Source organism: Oreochromis aureus, linkage group 13, assembly GCF_013358895.1.
Source record: "Oreochromis aureus strain Israel breed Guangdong linkage group 13, ZZ_aureus, whole genome shotgun sequence".
Lineage (NCBI taxonomy): Eukaryota > Metazoa > Chordata > Actinopteri > Cichliformes > Cichlidae > Oreochromis > Oreochromis aureus.
Window position 1 is genome coordinate 19,613,480 of NC_052954.1, and position 23,320 is coordinate 19,636,799.

Sequence of the window (23,320 nt, forward strand, 5' to 3'; positions counted from 1 at the left end):
CACTGTTGCAGACGAGCTAGCGCACCCTACCATTGTAATGGTGCCTCCTAAAAGCAGAGCCACAAATTCTACTGAACTCCCCGCATCCCAATCTGATCCACTACGCAGGGAATGTGCTGCAACAAGCCTAATTCCCAAAGGAAAACCAAAGGACCCAAAGGATACGCTGCCAAAGTCCTGTGTTGTGCCACAACGCCCCCAGAGGAACTGTGTCCACACCCTGACAGGTAAGAGTTACCATTTAAAGCCTACAAAACACTAAGGCAGTTGGTTAAATTGTTGTGTAGTGTTATTACTTTGTGTACTTACAATAAATCTTTTTAATAGTTTTATAGCTTTTAGCAATATTATTATTACCTTAATCAAAAACATCTAGCTCAGGTTGCAAATATGGATTTTGTTTTTTTAAATGTATACTAACTTTTTGACAGCACGAGTTCTCTCCATGCATCTCCATATCTGCTTTCAGTTAAAATAATTCACCAAAAAACCACACACTTGCATCACTAGCACCCCATGAGAAAGTTGGTCATACAAGCCTTTTTTATCGCTTCCGGATATTCTTTTAAATTCTGGCTACCTCGAGCATCCTCCACTGGCTTTACCACTTCAAAAACACACCTCATGAAAAAATCAGGAGGCCTGTCTGACATGTGTCCCCGTGCCCTGATGGCATGCCTACACCAAAGACCGGCATTGATTTTCTGTAACGTGGGGTCGGATTAGCCCTCTACAGGGATTAGCTGCCTGTGCAAGGCCTCGGGGTTCGCTATAAAACTAATAATTAATTTAAACAGCCAGGCCTATGGAAGGATACACTCACTACACATTCCCAGAATGAGGGGGTTAGCAGGAGTGGCAGACTGTGTGGCATTCTCTGGAAGGAACAGCTGTGTGTGTGTGTGTATGTGTGTGTGTGCATACATATATATATATATAAATATATATGTCTACTGTATGCTGAACTTGGTTCAAACTTCAACCTGACCACCTATTATCCATGTATAAAACTGAAACAGATAATGTGCAGTGTTAGATGTATTTAACATTTTGACCTGATTTTCAGCCACCATGCAATATTCCCCTTTGCTGCTACCAGACATCTGAAAATATCAAACTGTATCTTTTGTATCACGTATGCTTAAAGTGATAAGGTGATATTTCTATATACCTTGTATAGTGTACATTTTTCGCTATTGTTGCATGGCATTATTGTTATCTTCAGCAGGTGTTTCTATATATAAAAAAACTATATGTGCAGGATATGCATATGATATGTTCCCTAGAAAGCTAATACAAAAAAATACACCATAACAAAGAGGTCCTTTGTATTGTCATGTTTTTGCCTTTTATTTGTCACTTTTTCTTTCTTTTTTTTACTGACTAATCTCAATTTAAGAGACCTTTTAATTGTAAACCAAAATGTCCTTTTGCAGCAGGAAACACAGGCATTAAAAAACTAATCTATCATCTTAAACAAGGAAATAGCTTCAACTTTTATTACTTATTATTACTCTTGAATTAGAAGTGAAAGTTTAAGGAACTATAAAAAAGAAATACCATATTTTTCTTATCATCTTAAATCACTGACACCGTGATCTGAATTTTGCTTTCATTTGAATAACTCACATTGCTGCATGCTCTCTAATCTGACACTGTGGCATAATTCCATGTGTTTCCTTGCACAAAAAGAGACAATTTATGATCAACCAACCAATCTTCTCTTGAAAGAAACAATGAAAACAGCTGTCTTCCTTTTAAATTTAAAAACATAACATTCATAAAGCACCGAGCAGCACGGCAGTTTTGTGCAAAATGCAGAATTTGCAGCCAGAAGCTGCAGCCTTGACGGTTACTATATCAAAGCATCAAACGTCTTAACACTAATATTGTCATAAAATATTGACAAAACAATGTTCCATGCACATGTTTAATATATCCAAAACAACGACCCTACAGCTGCGTGAATAAAACTGCCCAAGGAAGGATTTGTGTTTTACTCGAAGCGAAACAAAAACAATGAAAACCATCACAAGTAGAAGCATTTCACTGCAGCTCCCTGTTATCATCCCCCTCCTTCAGCCGAGCTGCCAATAAGGGTTTCCATAGTCAGAAAAGGTAAAGGGATTTCTCCTACTCTTCCACAGACTTTGATCTGACTGACACACAAACGGCCCTCAGATCACAAGTCTATAGACCCTGTTGGGCCTCTCTGCCTGGTCTGCTTGTACATGTGCACTTTGTCCCTGTGAGGATTCCTTACCCTCCTCCCATTTCCCTTCGTCTCTCCTTTATACCTTCTTCCTCCTCCTCTGCCTCCTTCTTCTCCTACTCATCCTCTGCTGTTTGGTGTTTTGAAACATCTGAGTACAGACATGTTCTGAGCTTTAGAGGACCCAGGGGTCCGGGATCCAGACAGAGGGAGAAAATAAAGAAACTCTACAGTGCCCCCAGTACAAAAGCTATCTCCCCATTACCAGTGGGGATAAACTCTTAAACATCACCAAACGTCTGGACAGACAGAGGAGATCAGAAGACTGTTTGGTCTGTTGTTCACATAATCATACTGTCAGCTAATAGTGCAGTCAGCAGCTTGCAGTGGAACCAGTGTGATGGGAGTCATTGCATTTATCCTAATGGATAAACAATGTTTTAGGAGGGAAAACAGAGGATAAGGATACTGTACTACGCAGCCTGCTGGCCCCAAAATGTAAGGGTTTCTCCTTGTAGTTTTCCAGCACAGACATGTCAGCAGCATGGACATGAAACATGCCGTCACTGTTTCTTATCTCAATATATCCCTGGGTGGAAAAGTGAGGCAACAGCTTACTGATGTCTTGCAGCCTGCCTGACCATTAAAACATATTTCCATGCTGATGGATGTCAGATGTAACCTTAAAAGAACCATAGCTTTCCCTTGATTTCTGAACCCAGTCCCAGCTACAGTTTTCTAAACTTATTCTTCATGCCTCACAAATGGAACGAGCACAAAGAAGAAGGGGAGAACAAGAGCGCAGCCGAGCGAGAGCGCAGGGACCGTTATCTCGGAAAGATCTTCCTGTCTGACCAAGTTCTTGGGATGGCAGCTTGGAAGGACAGTCGGTGGTTTTTATAAGTGAAAGCTGTGAAAGATGCGAGTAAGTTTATCTAAAATGGATACAGGAAATGAGATACAGCTGTGCTGAGAATGTGACACAGCTGTCCACGGCCAGGGATGGTTTAAGCGTTTTGCAGGAGTGCAGGAAAAGGTCTCACCCGCAAAGGCGGTTCTGCAACTGCAGAACAAGCAAATAAGACATAGTTTATCACACCAGGAGTGGTGAACTGCGATTAAACTGGACTCAAATTATAGGGGTTATAAGATTAATCCCTCGTCTTCGCCAATATGCAAGATCAGACTGTTAGTAATCGCGAGGCCTTTGAGAGCTGCCATCTCCGCCAACAGCCTCCAACTGCATTTTATGGTCACAGGATTTATTCATCTACTGACAACATTTATCACGCAGCCCTCTTAAAAAACCATCCCCTAAAATTCAAATCACGGCAAAAACTGCCATCATCCTCTAAAATCTTGGCATGGATACAGCCATGTATCTGTCTTCACTTTTCACCCCTGGGCCTTCTAGGAAAGACTGTGGGAGATTGAAAGCCATGAAGCGACCAAAACTGCCTAGGCCATACCAAAGGAAGCTCCTTTGTTCATCATCCAAAACAGGCTCCAAACCGTTTTTTCCCCCCTTCCTTTTTCTCTTTTTCACATCTGGGATTCAGCCAAGGGAAGTAGAAGTATGGCTCTCCCTGCTCTGCTTTAATATGTTCCATGCCTTCCAGTTGCTTACATCATCAATCTGGGAGATAGCTAAATGTGATGGGATGAACATAAACAGTGCCTGAGTTATGTCTTTAAAGAGACACGGGTCATGTCTCAAGTAGTGTGATTTTCCATTTTTTAGAAGAAAGCAAAGCACACATGGAGAGATCCTAACTGTTGGAGGCTATCCTAAATGACTTGTACATGTGTTATGTACTATAAAACATATGTCACGGAGGGAGAAGACTCGAGAAAAGGAATCAGCTTTACATTATCAAAATTCCCCCGTATCATCAACTTCAAGCAGCGAGCTTGTTATTGACAGCCAAATGCCAGTCCTAATCATCTTCCTTTTAATGCTCGCTTAAAAATGCACACCCTCATGTCAAAACCTGAGTATGCATTAACTCTCCCCAAACGGTCTACTTACTAAACATGTCACTAATGAATTATACATCTGACTTTTTCCCTCTCTCATATTTACATGGTGTTTCGGCAGAATTTGTGTAGCAGTTGTAAAGTATTTAATAAGTGTTTAAATATGTAGGAGTCAAGATCTTAGCCAGTGCATGCACTTTACAGCGGATGTTTACACAATATCAAAAGACTCTGCTATGCCTATCAAAATGACTAAGACATATGGGTAGTTTGTTTTTCACTTGCCAAAGTAGAAAAGGGAGCATGTCCACTTGGGCCCCATCAGTTTAAATCATAAAGATCCATCACTTTGCACTCTGCTAAAACACTAAGGAAACATATTGTGGATTTTAAGACCCTTTTTATTCAGCCAGACTGTGTACTAAAACTAATTGGATTTCTGTCAATGGAAAAAATATATCCCTGGGATAGCTTTGAACTCAATAGCTTTGACCATCCAACTGCGCATGAGGGAGTGGGACCTTGCCACATGCCAAGCACCAGGGAGGAAAATTAAATCAGTGGTCAACATAAAATATTAAAATAGCATGGTATCGAATTTTTGAAAAATGATGTCAGGGTGGCTCATTATAGCCAGCAAGGCAGTGAATTAAGCTATATTTAGTGGGTGATAATTGAAATCATAGCTGTAGTCATTACCACTGACAGGTTTCTAAATAATACCCAATAAATCCCATCTTTTTAGTAAGTTCCCCGTGACAGCTGGCAGTGCTGAAAAATATAAAGTAAAGAAACAGAATATCTTTTCCTTTCTTTCCTCTCACCCTCCCTCCCTCCCTGCCCCCAACCCCAAGACTTCTCTCCCTCTCTCTCCTTCCCTCTTAGAGCCAATAAAATGTCAGCTTTTATACTCCTCCTCCAAAGTGTTGGCTAGATGTCAGCAGGCCCTTCTAAAGCCCTGCCACTGCAAGCTGAAGGCCTGTAAATCTCTGTGTCAGTGGCACGCCATCCGTCTTGGGATATACAATAAAAAATGTGACGCAGTCATAAAAGGAATGGCATCACTGCCCAGTATATATAATGTGAACAAAAGGAACATAAAGATGTTCCCTTCAATTCAGAATCCTTAACCACAAGATGGTTTTAGATAGAAGGAATGCACTGAAAGGCTGACGGCAGCTCCTGACACCGATGGTTCTGTCTGTCTTTTGTTGTGTTTTAACAATGAGATAAAGATTTACTGTATACTATATATCCTGTACCCAGGATAAAGGAACTGTCCAGCTGCAAGCTGATTGACTAGCTACTCGGCTGTGTTACATCAGAGCCACTGCAGCCCAGATCTTTTCTAGGCACTACCCGGCTGAGCTGTAAGTGATAACAAATGTCTGGATCAGTCAGATCAGACATTAAATGGTCTTTATCCTGCCAGCTCCCTAGTACAAAGTTTGTGTAATGTCCGTTGGAGCACATGTGATAATTATCTGCAGAATTCACACTAAATAGCCGGGTGATATGCATCCTGTCGCCTGCACGCTCCACCTGGGAGCCACCCCGCACCGAAACCAATCGGAGTACTTTCGGTAGCAGGAACGCTACAGCTTTGTTGTATACTACAGCAAAAGAAGGGCCAATGCGGCCAGGAGCTAAGCCAGATTCTCCCGAACGCCCCAAGTGTGCACTGAGGGTGCAGCGTGAGCAGAGCTGCATTTCCCTGTCGACACAGGAGGTGCAGCACTGAACTGCAGTTTGAAACCAACTTTGTTTTGCAGTACTCAAAGCTAGATAAAAAAAAAAATTAGACACAAACTTGTCCTGTTTTTTTTTTTCTTTTTTGTTTTGTTTTCGGAGGAAGGGGAATTTCTAATAGAACTAGGAGGTTTGCCAGTGGTTTATCTCCATGGTAATACTCACAACTTCCTTAAAAAAATGGATGGCACCAAAACAAACCACAACTTTTCAAAAGCCAGCAGGAAGGATGACCTTTTATAAGGACTCCACAAAGTATGAGAGAAGTACGTCACTTAAAGAATCCTGACATTTCAAGACATTTAAAAAAAAACAAATATGAAAAAATGAGAGTTGTCCCACGATTGTCTCCAAAGAGCCAATCAGCAGTGCACAGTTGAGATTTGTGACAGTTATGAGTGCATCGCAAGAAGTATATCTACTCTCTTTCAAAGTAAAGATGAAAGTCAGTGTAACTTAGCATTTTTCTTGACTTAAGTGTATCCAAAGTTTGAATTAGTATGGCATTTGTTCAACGGCGTGTTGTTTTGAGCCAGGACGATGATCATGTCACCACTGTGGATTGAGCCATTAGTGAAACCATAACGTTGTGTAATTTTCCTCATGCAAAGCATAACTTGCAAAGATAAAAGTTCTTTAAACCTTAATCATTTCAAATCTATCCAAAGGCATTATAATTAAGACTGTCCAAAATATAAGCTCATGTAAAGGACTTAAGCAATCACGTACCAAACATATGACTTTGATAAAACTAATTGCCCATGACTTTGTGTGCATTTCTCGACCCTGGCTTTCTGTTGGCATCATTTTAACTGTCCGTTAACAGAGAGAAAAGTGTTTGCAGCAATCACAACCTCAAATTGGTGAGATGGAGGAAAAAGACAAGCTATGTCATCCGGCGACTTTCCCAGGAGTAGTACATCATTTAAAAAAAATTCTACTTTAAATTAGTACCAAAGAAGGATACGAAATATCAATGTCCTTCATATGAATAAGTTATTTCCTGCCAGACCGTGTCCCTTTCATCTATCCGGTTTAAATCTCTTTGCGCTGGGAGTGCTCTGCGTACTTTGTAATTTATGAGACATAGATCAGGTTATCCTAGAATATCGGCCTAAACAGGCCTGATGGATCAGATATGGAATATATTTCCTCAGCAGAACAGAGTACGCCACCACTATTACCAGGCACACACACACGCTGCTCCCAGTTAAGTGATTTGAGGACTTCATACTGCCAATGTTTCATATTCTCTCCTCCTAACTGACACTTTATCTGCATACCAGCATCTCTGCAGATTGAACACTTAGGCAAGACAATGACAGGCTCTCTTCCTGTTGTCACTTCTCATTCTGGGCCCAGTCTAATGCCTCTTACTGGGCTTCTGCCAATAACAGACCCCCTCATCCCTCCTCCCCAGACCATCAAACAACCAGAGTCTACCTATCGTGGATAGAAAAGGAACACTTGATGTCTGTGACACTCATTTGTCAATTAGCAGGCCCCTTCCAGTGTTGACATACAGCAACTTGAAAGACAGAGCAGTCCCTGTGATGAATTAAAAGAGACAGATGAGTGAGGCTTGAGCAGCGGAGTAATACTATAATGTTTCTTAGATATGAATATAAAACGACACAGTTGACAGGCCATACAAGGTTTTATTTCATTTCTCAGTGTACCAGGCCTCCCTACTTTGTCTTCTTTGTTCTCTTTTCATCAGACTACTTACATCTCATTTTGACAGCCGTGCGACATTTAGAGCACTTTCGTTTTAAAATGCAAGTTAGCATACTTGATTTGTCATTAAAATGCAAAACGCCTGCCATCACCAACACGGCCTGGGTGAGCACATACCCCCACAGACAGAGGCACACACATCGCATACATACACACACACACACATACAGTAGATGTGTGTGCCTAAGTCCAATATGGACTCCCCTTTCTTGAGAGCAGACTGAACTTTGGTGGATTTTATGTAGCAGATCGACTCCTGACATTAGACTTTTAAGTATACCAGAGAGTAATGTCAGTGTTTCAGCTCATAGAGTGGGTCACAAGGGATATGAGCCCATGTAGGTTAACGACTGAATTAAAGATCTTTGTAGTAAGAAAATTTAGAGGTGGACTGCTTGACTTTTACCTGTAAATTAACGTCCCTGACATTCAATGCTTTGCCTAATAAGTTCAAACGACGCTGAGTAACGCTTTGAGCAACAGGTTACATTCCTACGTTGTTGCACAGATAGCAATCATTAAGTTAGCGGCTAGGGGCTACGGCTAATAATAATATAACATTAATGTGGGAGCTAACATTATCATTCCTGCTGGTCTGTAACATTAACAGGCAGTGTAATTTTAACAGGATAACACAGCCATTCAATGTCTAAGTCCAAGATTAAGTCAAAGAAAAGTCTACCGGCCACTATTTCTGTATGCTCTCACAGAAACAGTGAAAGCATATGTTACCAACTCTATTTGATCAGCAATGGAAATATGGTGCCAAGTCACCAAAAGCACATCTAAAAATGTTGTTTATGTTTTTTTTCTACTAAGAGAATCCTAAATATTTATATAACATTATATATTTGTAATTTTGTCCCTTTTGTATTGAGTATTTTCCTGAGTACCAGTGTCACGATTGAAATTCTGATATTGTGAAAACTGAGACCGACTGCAAGGAAAAACAGACATTGGTATCTTTTCATGCATGGAAAAATGTAAAAGTTACAGTTTCATGTGACATTTACCAAATGTCTCTAGTATCTCCAATATTTAAAGGTATTTTAAAGAATCACTGTGATTGCACAATTTTAATCACTCTTGTTTGGCAACTTTGCTTCAATTTTAATTTTCATAATACAAGAAATTATTAAACTTTACAAGCTGGAGTGCATTACAGGATCTTCTCTCACTTAAACAACTGAAAAGTTGCTGTGCACCCACCTTTATCTGACATATTTTACTTTACCAAACAAAAGCAGATTTATATAACAAATCTTTTCCAGTATTTGGATACATTTGCCAAATAAGATGACATCAATCTTTTTTTCTTTTTCACTTGTCTCCATAATTTTCTTTGGAACAACTTTGATCTTTTGCTCATACCGAGGCTCACGCAAAGGATGCTTGCCTGTGGCTGGCTTGGAGCTCTGGATAGCTTTATCTACTTTGTTTTTGTTAGCTTCTTTAAAATGTTCAGCTAGGCAAAGTTGAGTGAAGCGTCTAATTAGGTTAGTTTTTACAATCTTTTCTGTACCTCACCCACAGTTTACTTTGGCGAACTTTGTGTCTTCACTCACAGTGAGGTGCTTCCAAGCTTACAATACTTAACTGGTCTGTGCCACCCTGCATGCATGAAATGGACCGGCTCATAATAGGATATATTGGAGACTGAGTACCTGATCCAGGCTTAGAACACTGAAAATGGACCAATTCAGTCAGTCGGTATATCTCCATACTTTGGTTTAAAAAAAAATATATAACTAAATTGATAAAACAGGTTTACTGGAAAAAGTAGAGGTTTAAGATTTCACAACTGGCTGTTGGTACCCAACTGGGATTTGTTTATCAGGATGGTTTGTCTGATTTCGCAAGACAAGTATCCCTGTTGTAATAGTGTTAGGATTCTTCCTGAGAGTCAGAGACACATGTCCTCCTCAATCCTCGTGTGTCCAGGGTGATAACACTGCATGTAACAGTCACAGCAGGGAAATCGTGTCAACATAGCACATGCTCCTTCACAGCACTGTATACACAACTGACCTGGAACAAAGTGGACAACACAATACCAACCAAGCCCTTCCTGGGACAGAAATCTCACTGTGAGCCACAGTTCTCAACACATTGATGAGACAGGCTGACACTACAGCACACAGAGGGAGAGGTGTAGGTGTGACAGCCCACTACCATAATTTCATCCTGCCATTACCTGCCCAGCCACTCACAGTTATGCTCACAGAGACAGATGCGCAAACACTGCACGCAAGCAAACATCCACAAGCACACACACAAAATAACAAACATATGCGCTACACGCACACAAAACCACACAGGACTCAGTTAAAGCCAATGCCAGTACCTTGCTTCTCGTTGTGACTCATTGTCAGGTTGCTGGATGAGTGTTGTCAATTGAGCTGACAGAAATAAGCACATTAGCTACAACAAACTCTGGCAATGTCTCCCTCTAGATTTGAGTCAAGCAGCATGAAGAAGTGCACGATGCTGAAGGTAGTCCACTGAGTTTAACCAACATGTGCATTTGTTTACACCTGGTTTGCTTGAGCTGACATTGAAACAAGGTCACGGTGTCAATATTCACAAATGTCTCTGACGTATAAGAGCAGCAGAATTTTGAATGTTATCATTATGAGATAAATAACAGTGTTTACCTATATAATATGCAGATTTCCTATATTATAAAGGTGGAAGTGTGCTTAGAAACTTTTACCAATAATATTGGTTATAACCTTATCAAATTATTCAATACATTGTACAGCAGCACAAAATATGATGCGTCAATGGTTTATTGGTTCTTGTATAGCAACACTAATGGGGAATGGGGAAGGAACAGTGGGTGCTACAACTTTGTCACATGTTGAGGTGTTGCTAGTGTGGTCATATGAGTGTGTTTATGGTGATACCAGAAGGAACTAATACTAGCATGTTGGCAATGCATACTTTCATCTTTTAAAGTTCTGTTATATTAATGTTATGCAGTGATGTTGGAATTAGCTTTAACACACTGTACAAACACTCGTTTTCACAACAAGCACAAGAATGAACCAGAAACCCAGAAATTGAGGAAAATAAAGCAGCTTTGAAAATAAAATCTAGCCAAATCGAAAGCTAAATCATTAGAATTAAGCATGGTATAACATCACTTTTTCCACTACCAAACCATCAATCAATATTGCACAGACATGAGCCCTAAATGGTTCAAGTACTGCTTAGCTTACTTCTGCACCACTTCTCTGTGCATACCACCCTTTGAAGTTTAGTAATGATATCTGACATCTGAGATTAGCTGAACTGAAAACCAATAATAAATTAGTCATTTCTGAGTCATAAATATTTCATTCTAAACATGAAGCTCTTAACGTGACAGCTTCAAGGCCAAGACACATAATGCCCGTCTTGATACCCCCAAAACCCACAGACATAAGAGTTGTTGCAGTCTCATGTCATAATGCTCCCTGTGAGAGATTACGTGCTTTCACTTCCTCTGAGGTAACGCCTAAAAACAATTGGTGTCAGACAGTGTATTCAGTACAATGCTTATTCATGTGACAAGGTGTAATACTATATAGGACTTTTGCTAATTGTACTGGTTTAGAAACCTCACGTTTGGACATGTAATCAAAAAAATATATATTGTAAGCAAACAAGGACACTTGGTATCATCTTGCCTACTGTTAGCTTTTTGAAAACGTAAATGTTTCAAATTATCTGACTATATTTGAATGAAGAGCATGATAGGATACTGCTGGTCAAGGTAATGAGAATGCAGCTACAAATATTTGTTTTTCCAATTGCAGATGTTTGGACAAAACAAACAAAAGAAAAATGTGTGGCAGGTGAAGGGGAACATATGATGAAACTGTACTGGACAATAAGTTAAAAAGTACAAGTGAAAATATAACAGGGCAGCAGAACGCAGTCTATTTTGGGGCCATAAAATTCTAAAATGTATTTACAACTGAACTCTGTTTGGCTTATTTTCTACCAAACGCTACTAACCTAAGCAAGTAATTTGATTTTTCTGTATATCAGGCTTAGCCAAGGACCTAAAGATCTCTGTTGCCCACCATAGCAGATTTACAAGGACTGTGACTTACTCAACAACCTGTGTAAAGGTGAGCTCTGCACAGTGTGTGTGTAAATTCTGTGATAACAGATCATGGGCTTCCAAGAAACTCATGTTGGCCCATTCAGATATTCCTGAACCTTCAAAAAGATTTTTCAATTGAGGGGTTTTGCTCTATAGCGCAATATAAATCCATTTAAACTCCAAATACCCACTACAGACAACTGCCTCGAGACAACAATTTCTAACCAGAAAAGGGCCCAACTGAGATGGCTTCATGGCCTGACAGTCATGAAAGGGCTTCAGAAACAAAAGCACCTTATAACCATCATCTCTTTTCTTTTACTTGCCACATCAACTATGCTAGTCCTGCTGTTGAAATGGCAGCCCCCTCTGAAGCGGCTGCCATGAGGTGCTCCTTCATGTCCTGACAGAGGAATCTTTTCTTCTATTTGCCCCTGAATTAGCATGTCACATTTATCGATGATGCCTTTTATCCCGCCCCAGCGTGGCACCAGCCCAGTTCTAACACTCATTCAGCTTTTTGATCTTCTGATGACACCGTGACCACCTGTAAACCCAGGGTACACATTCAGTTGCACCTGATGTGATGTCTCCCAGTAGCAGGCAGAGGAAGATGTAGGGTGTGCAGCTGATTACATGTTGTGCACTTTGCTAATCTTACCTGAGCTGATTAAAACTCAGATCCAGCCTTCGTGCAAACTGGCCATAGGTCTCTCCAAGGAACTCTGGAATTTCCTTACAGTCGTGCCCAATGTATGAAATCTTTGAAAATTAAAAGAGAGAGAGAGATAAAGACTGCATCTCTGACAGGGGGAACAGACACATATTTCATGATATCCCAACAACAACTTTTTAATTAAATCTGAATAACATACACAGCCTTATAATGCAACACTTGGCGAAACAGCTGGATAGGATGCCTCACTGTAAAGCTGGATGGTGTCTAAACTACACCTGTCTTTCTATTAATGCGAAGGGATAGCTAATCCTTTCCTCTGTATGCTTTTCACTTCTGCCACTGTGAACTTACATTTCAACATACCGCCTTGCACTGGGTACACTTTATTACATTACTTATTACAAAGTTTATTTTTGTCTGTGAAGCTGTGAAGGAAGCGAAAGTCACATCTGTAATGCTAGCTTCAGCGTGTCACATGACTCCAGTGAAGTCGAGGAAACCAACACAGCAGCATAACTTCAGCACTAGTAAATTATTTAGAGTGGGGCTTATATAAAAAGTGCCATATTACACACGCAGGGGACAAAGTCTAAGAGAAACACGCTCCTAAGCAAACTTACCTGAGTCCCATTCAATGCGACCAGCGATTCGTTGTTTGCCATATCTTTCTCGCCCACAGTTTTTAGATCAACTATCCGAGTCACTGCACTTAAAAAAAAAAAAAAAAAATCCCGCTTACGAAAGAAAGACGCAACGCTTTGGTTTACGTTAAGCGCTGGTGTTTGTGGGTGAAGACCGAGTGCTTTGGAGAACTAGTGGCGATTTCAAATTGGCTTTACTGTTTCCGCGTGCCGTTTCAATCAGCTGACCTGCTGTTGTGCGGAAGCACGCGGTCGCTGTTGCTGATCAAATCTGAGTGCTGCTGACTGTTTTCCTAATGACAACATTAGATTCAGACTGGATGTGTGCACGCCTTTCGGCTAAAATACTGACACATTGTAGATAAAGAAGTCCAGGTAGGTAGAACACCTGTTCTCAGTAAACCATACGGGGGAGAGGGGGGCGTGGAGAGCCATACTGGTAATAAAACATACATATACACAAAAATAGAGATTGCATCAAATCTTTAGTATCATCATTTTTAATTGCCCATGTTAGTCTGAGAAGCTGCCTCTATTTTAACCAGAGCGTTATGGCGGTTCTTTACTGGGGGATTACATCAAGTATGCAAGTATTTTGGATGTAAAGCTATAACATAATTCTTAGATATACAATCAAGAACCTCATTTTGAGTCAGTTTTCCAAATAGCACTAGCTATGGTAAGTCTTGACAACATCTTCTTCCCCTTTGACCACACAATTGGGCTCAGTGCTGCCCCCATCGTCCTTGACAAGTTTCTTATTTAAAGGGTAGGTTCACTCAACTTTTTTTTTGCATAAATGATGCTATGTTTATCTCTGAGTTCAGTGTTTCTCATACGTTGGCTTTTTTTTTTATATATATATTAATAGATTCAAAATCAGTTGTTATGTGACTGAAGTTCAGACGTTCAGGTTTAATTCAGAGTGTTTATTTAAAAAATAGGGTTTATAACCATTTTTTTTTACATACACCCCATTTACAGAGGCTCAAAAGTAGTTAGACAAACTTATATAATATCAAGCATGAGGCTTGTTTTTTAATACTTGGATGAACAGCAATGACTGGATAAAGTCCAGAACCCATTGGGATCTCTAAATCCTGTGTTTCCTCCTTTATGATGTTCTATCTGCCTACAGTTGCTGCTTGTTTGTGAGTCGTTCTGCATTCAGTTTTATTTTCAATAAATGAAAAAGCATGGACTACTGGGTTGAGATCAGGTGACTAACTTCACCATTGAAGAATATCCAATTTCTTTGAATGCTTTGAGACATTATCCATTTGCACTGTGAATCACTGTCTGGTCAGTTTTGGAGGATTTGACTCAGTCTGAGCAGAGAGTGTAGTACCCTGTACACTTCATACAATTCATCCTGCTCCATCTATGAGCAGTCACTGGTGACCTGGTTTCACTAGCAGCCATATGTACCCATCCCATAACATTAGCTACATCCATGTTTGACAGATGATGTAGTATGCTTCTGAGCTTTAAGACCTTTTTCTCCTACTACATACCTTTCCTCTTCCATCAGTCTGATGCTAGCCAAGTTCATCTTGTTTTCATCTTGGAACTGTTTTCTGATAAAGTATAATCTGTCCTGTTCGTTCTTGAGCGTAATCAGTAGTTTTCACCTTGTTCTGAATGTTCTGTATTTTCCATTCATGTTGGTGTCTCAGTTTTGTGGACTTTGATAGTGATACAACTTTTCTTAACCAAGGAAAGAATTTGTGATTATCCACTTTCAGGTCTTTTGGTTTTGTTGAGCTGACCAGTCTTTCTTTTTAAGAATGTACCAGACTGTCAATTTTGCAGAGATTTTGATCTCTCAGATAGATTTATTTTGTTTTTCCAGTCTAATGATTACCAAAAGCTTGTTCCATATTTTAAAAGCTCTGTTCAGACTTCATAATTACCCCTTTTGTTTCTTCCACTTGACAGTATGATGTGGAGTATAACATATTTGTCCTGCTAGTTATAAAACTAAACATGGTGTCAAAGGTCTGTGAAATTGATCATTTTGTCCAGACCAAAAAACTGCAAGTTTTCCTTTTAATATTAGAATGCACTGGTCTGTGTACACAATGTTGCTGTAGAGCACCAAACCTAATATTACAGAAATATTATCCAAGACCAAGATCTTTGAATTTTTCAGTTGTTTGAAATTTGATATATAAACACATGTATGGATACTGACTGTCTCATTACATAATGACAGACATTTGCACGAGCAATCTGGGATTTACCTTTGACTTGAATGCTCCTGAGCACAAAAGATAGTTTTGTGTCACTGCAGTGAGGCTACAATTTGCGTGGGCTTACCAAACTTGGACAACAGAAACATTGCCTAAACTGACGAGTGTCAGTTTGAACAGCACAAAAGCACAGATCTATCCTGCCTTATGTCAACAGCTCAGTGTTGTAATGGTGTGAAGGATATTTTCTTGGTAGACTTTTGGCCCCCTGGTTACGATAGAGCATGATACACAGCCTGCCCAAGTATTGTTGCTGACCTTCTCCATCCCTTTATGACTACAGTGTATCCATCTTCTGATGGCTGCTTCCAGGAGGATAACACACCCTGTCACAAAGCTAAGATCATCTCAAACTGGTTTCTTGACCGTTCACTATACATACGTGGCCTCCACAATCACCAGATCGTAATCCAGTAGAGCAGCTTTGGGATGTGGTGGAATGACAGATTTGCATCATGGATATGCAGCTGACAAATATGCAGGAACTGTGTGATGCTTTCTATTTGGACAAAAATCTTTGAGCAGTGTTTCCATCGCCTATCCAACAAAGAATTTAAGCAGTTCTGAGGAGAAATCGCGGTCTATCCATATACTAGCAAGATGTACCTAATAAATTATCTGATGTATGTATCTTGTATATCTGTATAAAAGCTGCCAATAACTTTGTGCTATGTAATTAAGGTTTGTTTCTGACAAAATATTTACAACCACATATCTTTTACACTAGTTTTGAACTGTGCTCAGCTGTGTCAAGCTGCTGTTTAAGATCCATTGTAATCATTATTACTCTTCTGGTCAAATATCCTTTTCTGGATCATTTAAACGTGATTATTATGGATGGGATATTATATATATTCTAAATATATACTTACTTGTTATTAACAAAAACTATAAACTTTTCTTACAGGCTGTCAGTCCTTAATTTTTAATGTGCAGTCAAAGACTAACGTTCCCACCACACTGCTGTGTTTGTCCTGCACTGGCCGAAGCTTTGGCAACAAGTAAGCTGACTGCTTTAATGAGGTATGTCGCAGTCCTGCTTACTTGTGGGTCACAGTGGCTCACTGTTTAGAGACATTAGAAAGTTTGTGAGCGCCATAGGCCTGCTGCTGTTCATTGCACATTGCTCAGCCAGCTTGCCTGCTGCATGTTTTGTGACGTCAGCTAAGACCTCCCACACGCGGAAAAGCTCGCTTTCTCCCCGCCGCTCTCCCGGAGAGAGAGTGAGCGAGGGAGAGTCTGCATGGCTTCGGTCCTCACTGTGTTCCTTGCGGTGCTTCACTTCGACAGTGTATTGAGTGGTTGTGTTTGAGTAATGCCAAACAGGGTTTCTTTTAGACACAAGGACTACGTCTTAATGTCGTTACACTGTTGTTGTTTTTTTAAATTTTTAAATCGTTTTTACCTCTCTGACGTTTTACATCGGAGCTTAGTAGGCAATGATTCCAGGTAATGTCGTGTCACGGACTTTCCTGTAATCCTGTCCTTCCATGGAGTTTTAGAGGGGAAACAAATCTACTTCATGCATGCACTTTAATAGTTTTAATAGTCCGCTATCCTGGCCAGTCCACATCTTCTTTAATATTACTGCTACGCGGAGATTTTATGCGTCTCTGTCGCTGTCTTTGCACACTTTAATTATTGCTAGAATATATTTATAAATAATAAACTGCAAACGGTCTAAAATGAAATTAATAACTTTTTGGTAACATCGTGAATAGCTCCCAAGCAGTTTGTGTATAGGCCCGACATAAAGTAGCGTTTAAACCATAGCCTTAAAAAAACTGAAGGTACGCATTTAGGAAAGTTGTTTAATTGTATATTTCATATTTAGTGTGGCTGCATAAATCAGCCCTAATAATGAAATGTGTTCTTCCTCGCTCCATTACAACAAGTCGGCCCAGCTCTGTAATCCTACAAGTCCAACATAAAGTATTTCCTCGCGAGATGTAAATGGTTGTATTTGCATGCGGAGTGATTCATAAACATGTCAGTGTTATGAAATATATGGGGGATATTAAAACTTTCTATTTAAATATCATGAATTATGGTCGCAAAAATGTGTTCCCATTTAAGAGGAATGCCGAGTATTTTGGTGTCTGGTGCAGAAGCCCATTCGTCATAGGGACAATAAAGAGGGTTTTCGCCTGACAGTGAAAATTTATGGTTGCCCTTCTTTGCCCTAATAACTCACATATTGTGTCACGGACTGACATCCCTTGCAGAAAATACCAAGCCTGTTATCAATCACACATCTTTGCATATTGTGAAACGTCCCCCCCTCTTCTTTTCTGCAAGAAAGAAAAAAAGAAGACTGAAAACATTCGTAGAAATAGAGATCCGCTTATTTGGACTTTTTCCTTCCTCCCTCTCTTAGAAACACACATATTACGTTGAGAACAACATGTCTTATTTAGAAGTCGACATTTATTTATATTGCATGGGATATGTAGACACGATAGAAGATAGTTATTGATTTCTTTATTAGTGCACCTTTTACAAAGTTGAAATCAGCTGTGGGCCTATAAGGTAAAACTTTTTTTTCCCTACCTGTCTTTTTTTTTTAGTCTTTTGTAAGTTTGCTCTGTAAATGTTTTATTATATTCACTCCAAAATTTAACTAAGTAAAAAAAAAATTCTGGGACTCGAAAAAATATATGTTTTTATTTTGCATTTTTATTTTTCTAAAAAAAAAAATAAAATACAATTCAGTAAAAATAAATAAAATATTTTGCAGCCTTGGCTGTCCACTCCAGGTTTTCTTGCTCTCCGTGTTGACCTGTCAAGCAGATTACCACAGAAAGAGATTAATGGCAGAGGCGGGTTGCAATAATAATCGTTTTGTTTGATGTGACAACTTTGATAGGCGTTGATTTACTTACAAACTGATAGGCTTTTAATTGAGCGCCTCCATCCCGATTTAGATGAAAGGAAAACCACATTGAAAAGCTGCCCGATTGCCCCGCAGCCTCAATACTGATTAGCCATCTCAGCGGTGAATAGTTCAAGGCATTTTAAACTTCTTTTCTCAACGGCCTGACAGACCATTTCTCTTCTTTTCTTTCTCCCGGTCCGCGTTTCTGCCCCTTAAAGAAAATAAATCATTTCCATTGTATGTAAATAAAATCGAGCTGACATCAATATAAACTGTCTGGATTTCTTTCTCTCTTTTTTTCCCAGTCGTCTTTGTTGTTCTTGTTGCAGATGACAGTGTGCCCGAGGCAGATGACAGGTTTTAACAACACAATGGCAGATGCGTTTAGCCCCCCCTCCTTAAAAAAATGGACATGGTTCTGTTTTGAGAGACCGCAGTGTGTGACCGGGTTGTTACACATTTGAATTATTATTAAATCTTGTAAATAGTTAAACTGCGTCCATGCTATCCAAGAGAGAATAGAGGCTATAAATATAGATAGATAATGGGAATATGAATTCCACATCCCTGGACTGTTTATTTAACTTTCAGTTTTGTGTGGGTAATTTTTTTAAACCCAGGATTTTCTGTCCATTTGTTAACTTCGTGCATTTTCGGGAGGGCACGTGTTTTTTTCTTTCTTTTTTTCCCTACGGCTCTTTCTTTGCTCCGTGATCCACCGATTATAGCAAAAAGCCGTTTAACACTATTAAAAACCAACAGCTTCTTCGTGGAAATCGAGAGCTGAACTGCAACTTATTAAAGTTTCATCGTGTATACCACCACCGATAAGTTTTAGGAAGAACTCCAAAAGTTGCGGACTTTATTTAATAACTGGCTGATCGGATATGGAGTGAAATCAACGGTTTTGACTCTGATACCCTCCCACGTCAACGCGGGCTTGTTGGCTACCGTCGATGCATCTTAAAAATTAAACCTTGACACGAGAATCAATTTATTTCCTCTGAAATCTTGGGTGTCTCTTGCAGAATGTCTCCCTGTCTCTCCCCTTCTCTCCCCCCCACTTGTTCTTTTCCCGCAGTCGCACTGGCATGTAATCAGCCACAATAGCTGACATAAATCAAGCAGTGGATTGACAGCCTCTGACAAATAACTGATTGATTGCGGTGGAGCAGAATTGACACTTGACGGAGGGGTGGAGATAGAAATAGAAGGGCGGTGTATATTATACTGAAAACATGTGACATTCACATCCCTCCATCACTACATTGGTCTATTCCTGTCAACGCTTGTCTGTTTAGGGAATTCGAGCCGAAGTGGTTGGTTTTATGGTTGCCGGTGGAAAGCAGTCCTAGTGGCGGACGTCCGTAAAATGCGCGCACTTTGTGCGTCTCTCAGGTTGCTAACAGTCGGAGGAAAACGAACAAAACACTTTTTAATATAACGACAGAATCAGATGTGATAGTGATTTTATGATGGGCACTTTAATAGCTTTTAATGAAGAAGAAAAATGTTAGAAATATATGAAAGCCCTCATAGAAACCAGTGAAGAATCATCCCTTCTGAACTCTAGATTAAACTCAATGCGTAGTGAACATTAAGTAAATAATTTAAATATCAACTGAAAACAGGACGGATAAACTGAGTCCCATTTATCCCCTCACCCCTGAACGAAACTTGAATATATCAAATATTAGATCAGATAAATGAATGATCCAGAGTAGAGCGACTATGTTTCATGATTGTTAACTATAATAAGTGTATGGATCGTTCTTTTGTGGTGTTATTTACTCACTCTTCTGCACCCTGTTGTGTCCTTATCGCCACTATTTTTTTTCTCTAACTTGTAAGCGTTCACATTAACCAATATATTTAACGCTATCTCCTCCCCCGAGCTGTCAAAATAGAGGCGCTTACAAAGAGGAGAACGTCACATCCCCTTGACCCTCCAATCACCTCAGGGTCCCATTTGATTGGAAGGCGGCAAAGGCTTTAATCTCGGACTAATTCAGCTGCTTTTGAAGTGAAAATTTCTACCAGTTCGTACTTCGGGAGTACAGAGCGAGGACCTGCACACAGACGCACACACAGACGCAGCGCTCATGGTGCAAGACGCAGACACGGATCTGCGATAACCTCGCACGGTCTCCTTCCAGCTGCCGCGCCTTTTGCTCCTTTACTACCAGGATTACCGATTATTGAAGCGTTTTCCGATTCTTTTTCTCCCCCCCCACCCCACGGCAGAGAGGCTCGGTGCTTTTTTTTTTCTCTCCACCCAAATCTTTCTTAATGAATCTGTGGAAAGCAGCGTCACTACATTTCCTGACAATTGGGACATGATCACATCGCCCTCGGCGTCTGCCTTAAAAAATAGTGATATTTGTGTAGCGTGGGAAAGCAGCAGTTCTCGGAATAGCGGCTCAGCGAACGTCAACAAGCCTTTTCTCCACTCCGCACCTCCGTCTGATCCACTACGGCAAGCGAACCGACTTCCCATCAAGGTTTTGAAAATGCTTACCGCACGGTCGGGACACATTTTGCACCCGGAGTATCTGCAGCCTTTGCCTTCGACCCCTGTCAGTCCTATAGAGGTAAGAACAGCGTGGATTGAATGTGTTTTTAGGGAATGCTGTTTCGTGTGGAAACGTCTTGGGAGTCTGTTCCTGTTATTTTCTGAAATCGCCTGTCCTGTTCCAAGTGTGGCTCCAGCGTTTAAAGCATTTATTTATATAAATATATATATATGTATAAGACATATGTCTTTGGTTTATTTTTTGGGTTATTTTTAGTGTAGTTTTGTTCAAGAAAGACCTCTAAATAAATAATTACACGTATACATTCGTTTTAAAACACCAAGGAATATCGCGATTAAACGTTCGCCCCCGGGACTGTACTCAAAACAAAGCTGCAGATGTGCGTATTAATAGTATTTATCATTGTTTTTATTTTCTTCTTTGCAGCTAGATGCCAAGAAAAGTCCGCTGGCTCTGCTGGCGCAGACCTGCTCTCAGATCGGCAAACCGGACCCGCCACCCTCCTCCAAATTATCCTCCGTAACCCCAAATGGATCTAGTGAGAAGGAATCTAAATCGGGCCCTTTGAAACTGAGTGACATTGGTGTGGATGACAAATCTAGCTTCAAACCTTATTCTAAACCTTCAGATAAGAAGGACTCGTCTTCGGGCGTTTCAGGCGGAGAGAAGTCTGGTTTCCGAGTGCCGAGCGCCACCTGCCAGCCGTTTACACCGCGGACAGGCAGCCCCAGCTCCAGCACTTCAGCCTCCCCTATGCCATCGGACGGGAAATGTGGGGAAAGGGATGAAAAGAAAGAGTCTGATTGTAATAAAAATGGCTCTATGGACGGCTCTGGCACCACTAGCCACAGCAGGATAAGCGTGAGTTGTGGTGGAATTAACGTGGAGGTGAACCAACACCAGGAGACGACGCCTGGCAGTAAAACCACCTCCTCCTCGGAGTCCTCATCTGTTACTTCTGTATCCTCCGCATCCGTTCTCGGGTCAGGACTTGTGGCGCCGGTTTCTCCTTACAAACCGGGACAGACAGTTTTTCCTTTGCCTCCTGCTGGTATGACATACCCAGGTAGCTTGGCTGGGGCCTATGCTGGCTACCCTCAGCACTTCCTGCCCCACGGAGGGAGCTTGGTAAACGCACAGCTGGCCAGTTCACTGGGCTGCAGTAAGGCTGGATCCAGCCCCTTGGCTGGGGCTTCTCCACCGTCCATCATGTCAGCCAGCCTGTGCAGAGACCCTTACTGCCTCAGTTACCACTGTGCCAGTCATTTAGCGGGCGCTGCCAGCGCTTCCTGCACGCACGACTCTGCAGCTGCAGCTGCCGCGAACGCCCTCAAGTCCAGCTACCCACTAATGTACCCGTCACACCCCATACACGGCGTTCATTCCTCAGCGCCATCATTTAGCGGACACCCTCTGTACCCATACGGTTTCATGCTTCCCAACGACCCTCTCCCCCACGTTTGTAATTGGGTGTCGGCAAATGGACCGTGCGACAAGCGTTTCTCCACCTCGGAAGAGCTCCTGAATCACCTGAGGACACACACTGCTTTTACTGGGGCTGAAAAGTTGATATCCGGTTATCCCGGGTCGTCTTCGCTGGCCAGTGCTGCAGCAGCAGCCATGGCCTGCCATATGCACATGCCACCGTCAGGAGCCCCCGGGAGTCCCGGGACTTTGGCTTTAAGGAGCCCGCATCATGCGTTAGGACTCAGCAGCCGCTATCATCCGTACTCCAAAAGCCCCCTGCCAACCCCCGGTGCCCCTGTTCCTGTCCCCGCAGCCACCGGCCCTTACTACTCCCCCTATGCACTGTACGGCCAGAGACTCACCACAGCATCAGCGCTTGGATATCAGTGAGAAGACGAGGAAAAAAAAAAAAGACACTGAAAAGTTTATAGTACTAAGAATGCAAATATAAAGACTTTTATATTAAGTGCGCTAAACTTAAGGGCGGGATCCGTGGACTTCAACTGTATTTATTTATATGTCGGCTTAAAAGCAGGCGGTAATATCTGCAAATGGAAGAAAAAAAAAATATTTGAGCAACTCAAAAAGTGCATTATGTTGAAGCTGAACTAGTTAAAGTGAAAACACACACATACACATACACACATATGTTAGAATACTAATTAAAGTAGGGGTCTTCATTTCGATGTTAATTTGGAATTGCTATGATTGTATTTGTTCTTATTTAATGTCTCATTGAGAAGCAGAAAAAAAATAATTTACATGCATGTTTGTTTCTTAAATTTCAGAAATTGTCCACATTTTAAATTGCCGTTATTTTTCAGGTGTTCACCATGGACAGAGAATTGGTATTTTTTTGTATGTATTCTGGAAAAAAAAATAAGAAACAATTCTGTTCCATATCTCCGTGTGCCTCATTTTCTGACGAGAGTGAAATTTATTTTACACTGACATTTAAAAACAAAACAAAACATTGGCCTCTTAAATTTTTAAAATTGGGGTTAAGAAAGCCTGATTGGATCATTTCCGCCGACAATAAACTACATATTTTTCCGGCTGTCTTCGAAACAATTTAAATCGTGCAAAACAACAAATGTTTTCAGT

General features: G+C 40.8%; 2 protein-coding genes across 2 annotated transcripts in view; one reads left to right on the forward strand and one right to left on the reverse strand.

The window, feature by feature from the left end:
* The window catches only part of lrmda (leucine rich melanocyte differentiation associated), a 205,185-nt gene extending 191,830 nt beyond the window's left edge, over positions 1 to 13,355 (reverse strand). Inside the window, exons 1-2 of the mRNA XM_031726608.2 lie at positions 13,068 to 13,355; positions 12,430 to 12,530 (exon numbers count right to left, since the gene is read on the reverse strand). Of these exons, the coding sequence (XP_031582468.2) occupies positions 12,430 to 12,530; positions 13,068 to 13,109 (143 nt within the window). The 5' untranslated portion in view covers positions 13,110 to 13,355. The remainder of the gene's footprint in view (positions 1 to 12,429; positions 12,531 to 13,067) is intronic.
* A 6,778-nt stretch (positions 13,356 to 20,133) lies between these two features.
* On the forward strand, positions 20,134 to 23,118 carry znf503 (zinc finger protein 503). The gene is made up of 2 exons (XM_031726596.2): positions 20,134 to 20,806; positions 21,176 to 23,118. The coding sequence occupies exons 1-2, from the start codon at positions 20,552 to 20,554 to the stop codon at positions 22,604 to 22,606; spliced, it is 1,686 nt and encodes a 561-aa protein (XP_031582456.1). The 5' UTR covers positions 20,134 to 20,551; the 3' UTR covers positions 22,607 to 23,118.
* The last annotated feature ends 202 nt before the right edge of the window (positions 23,119 to 23,320 follow it).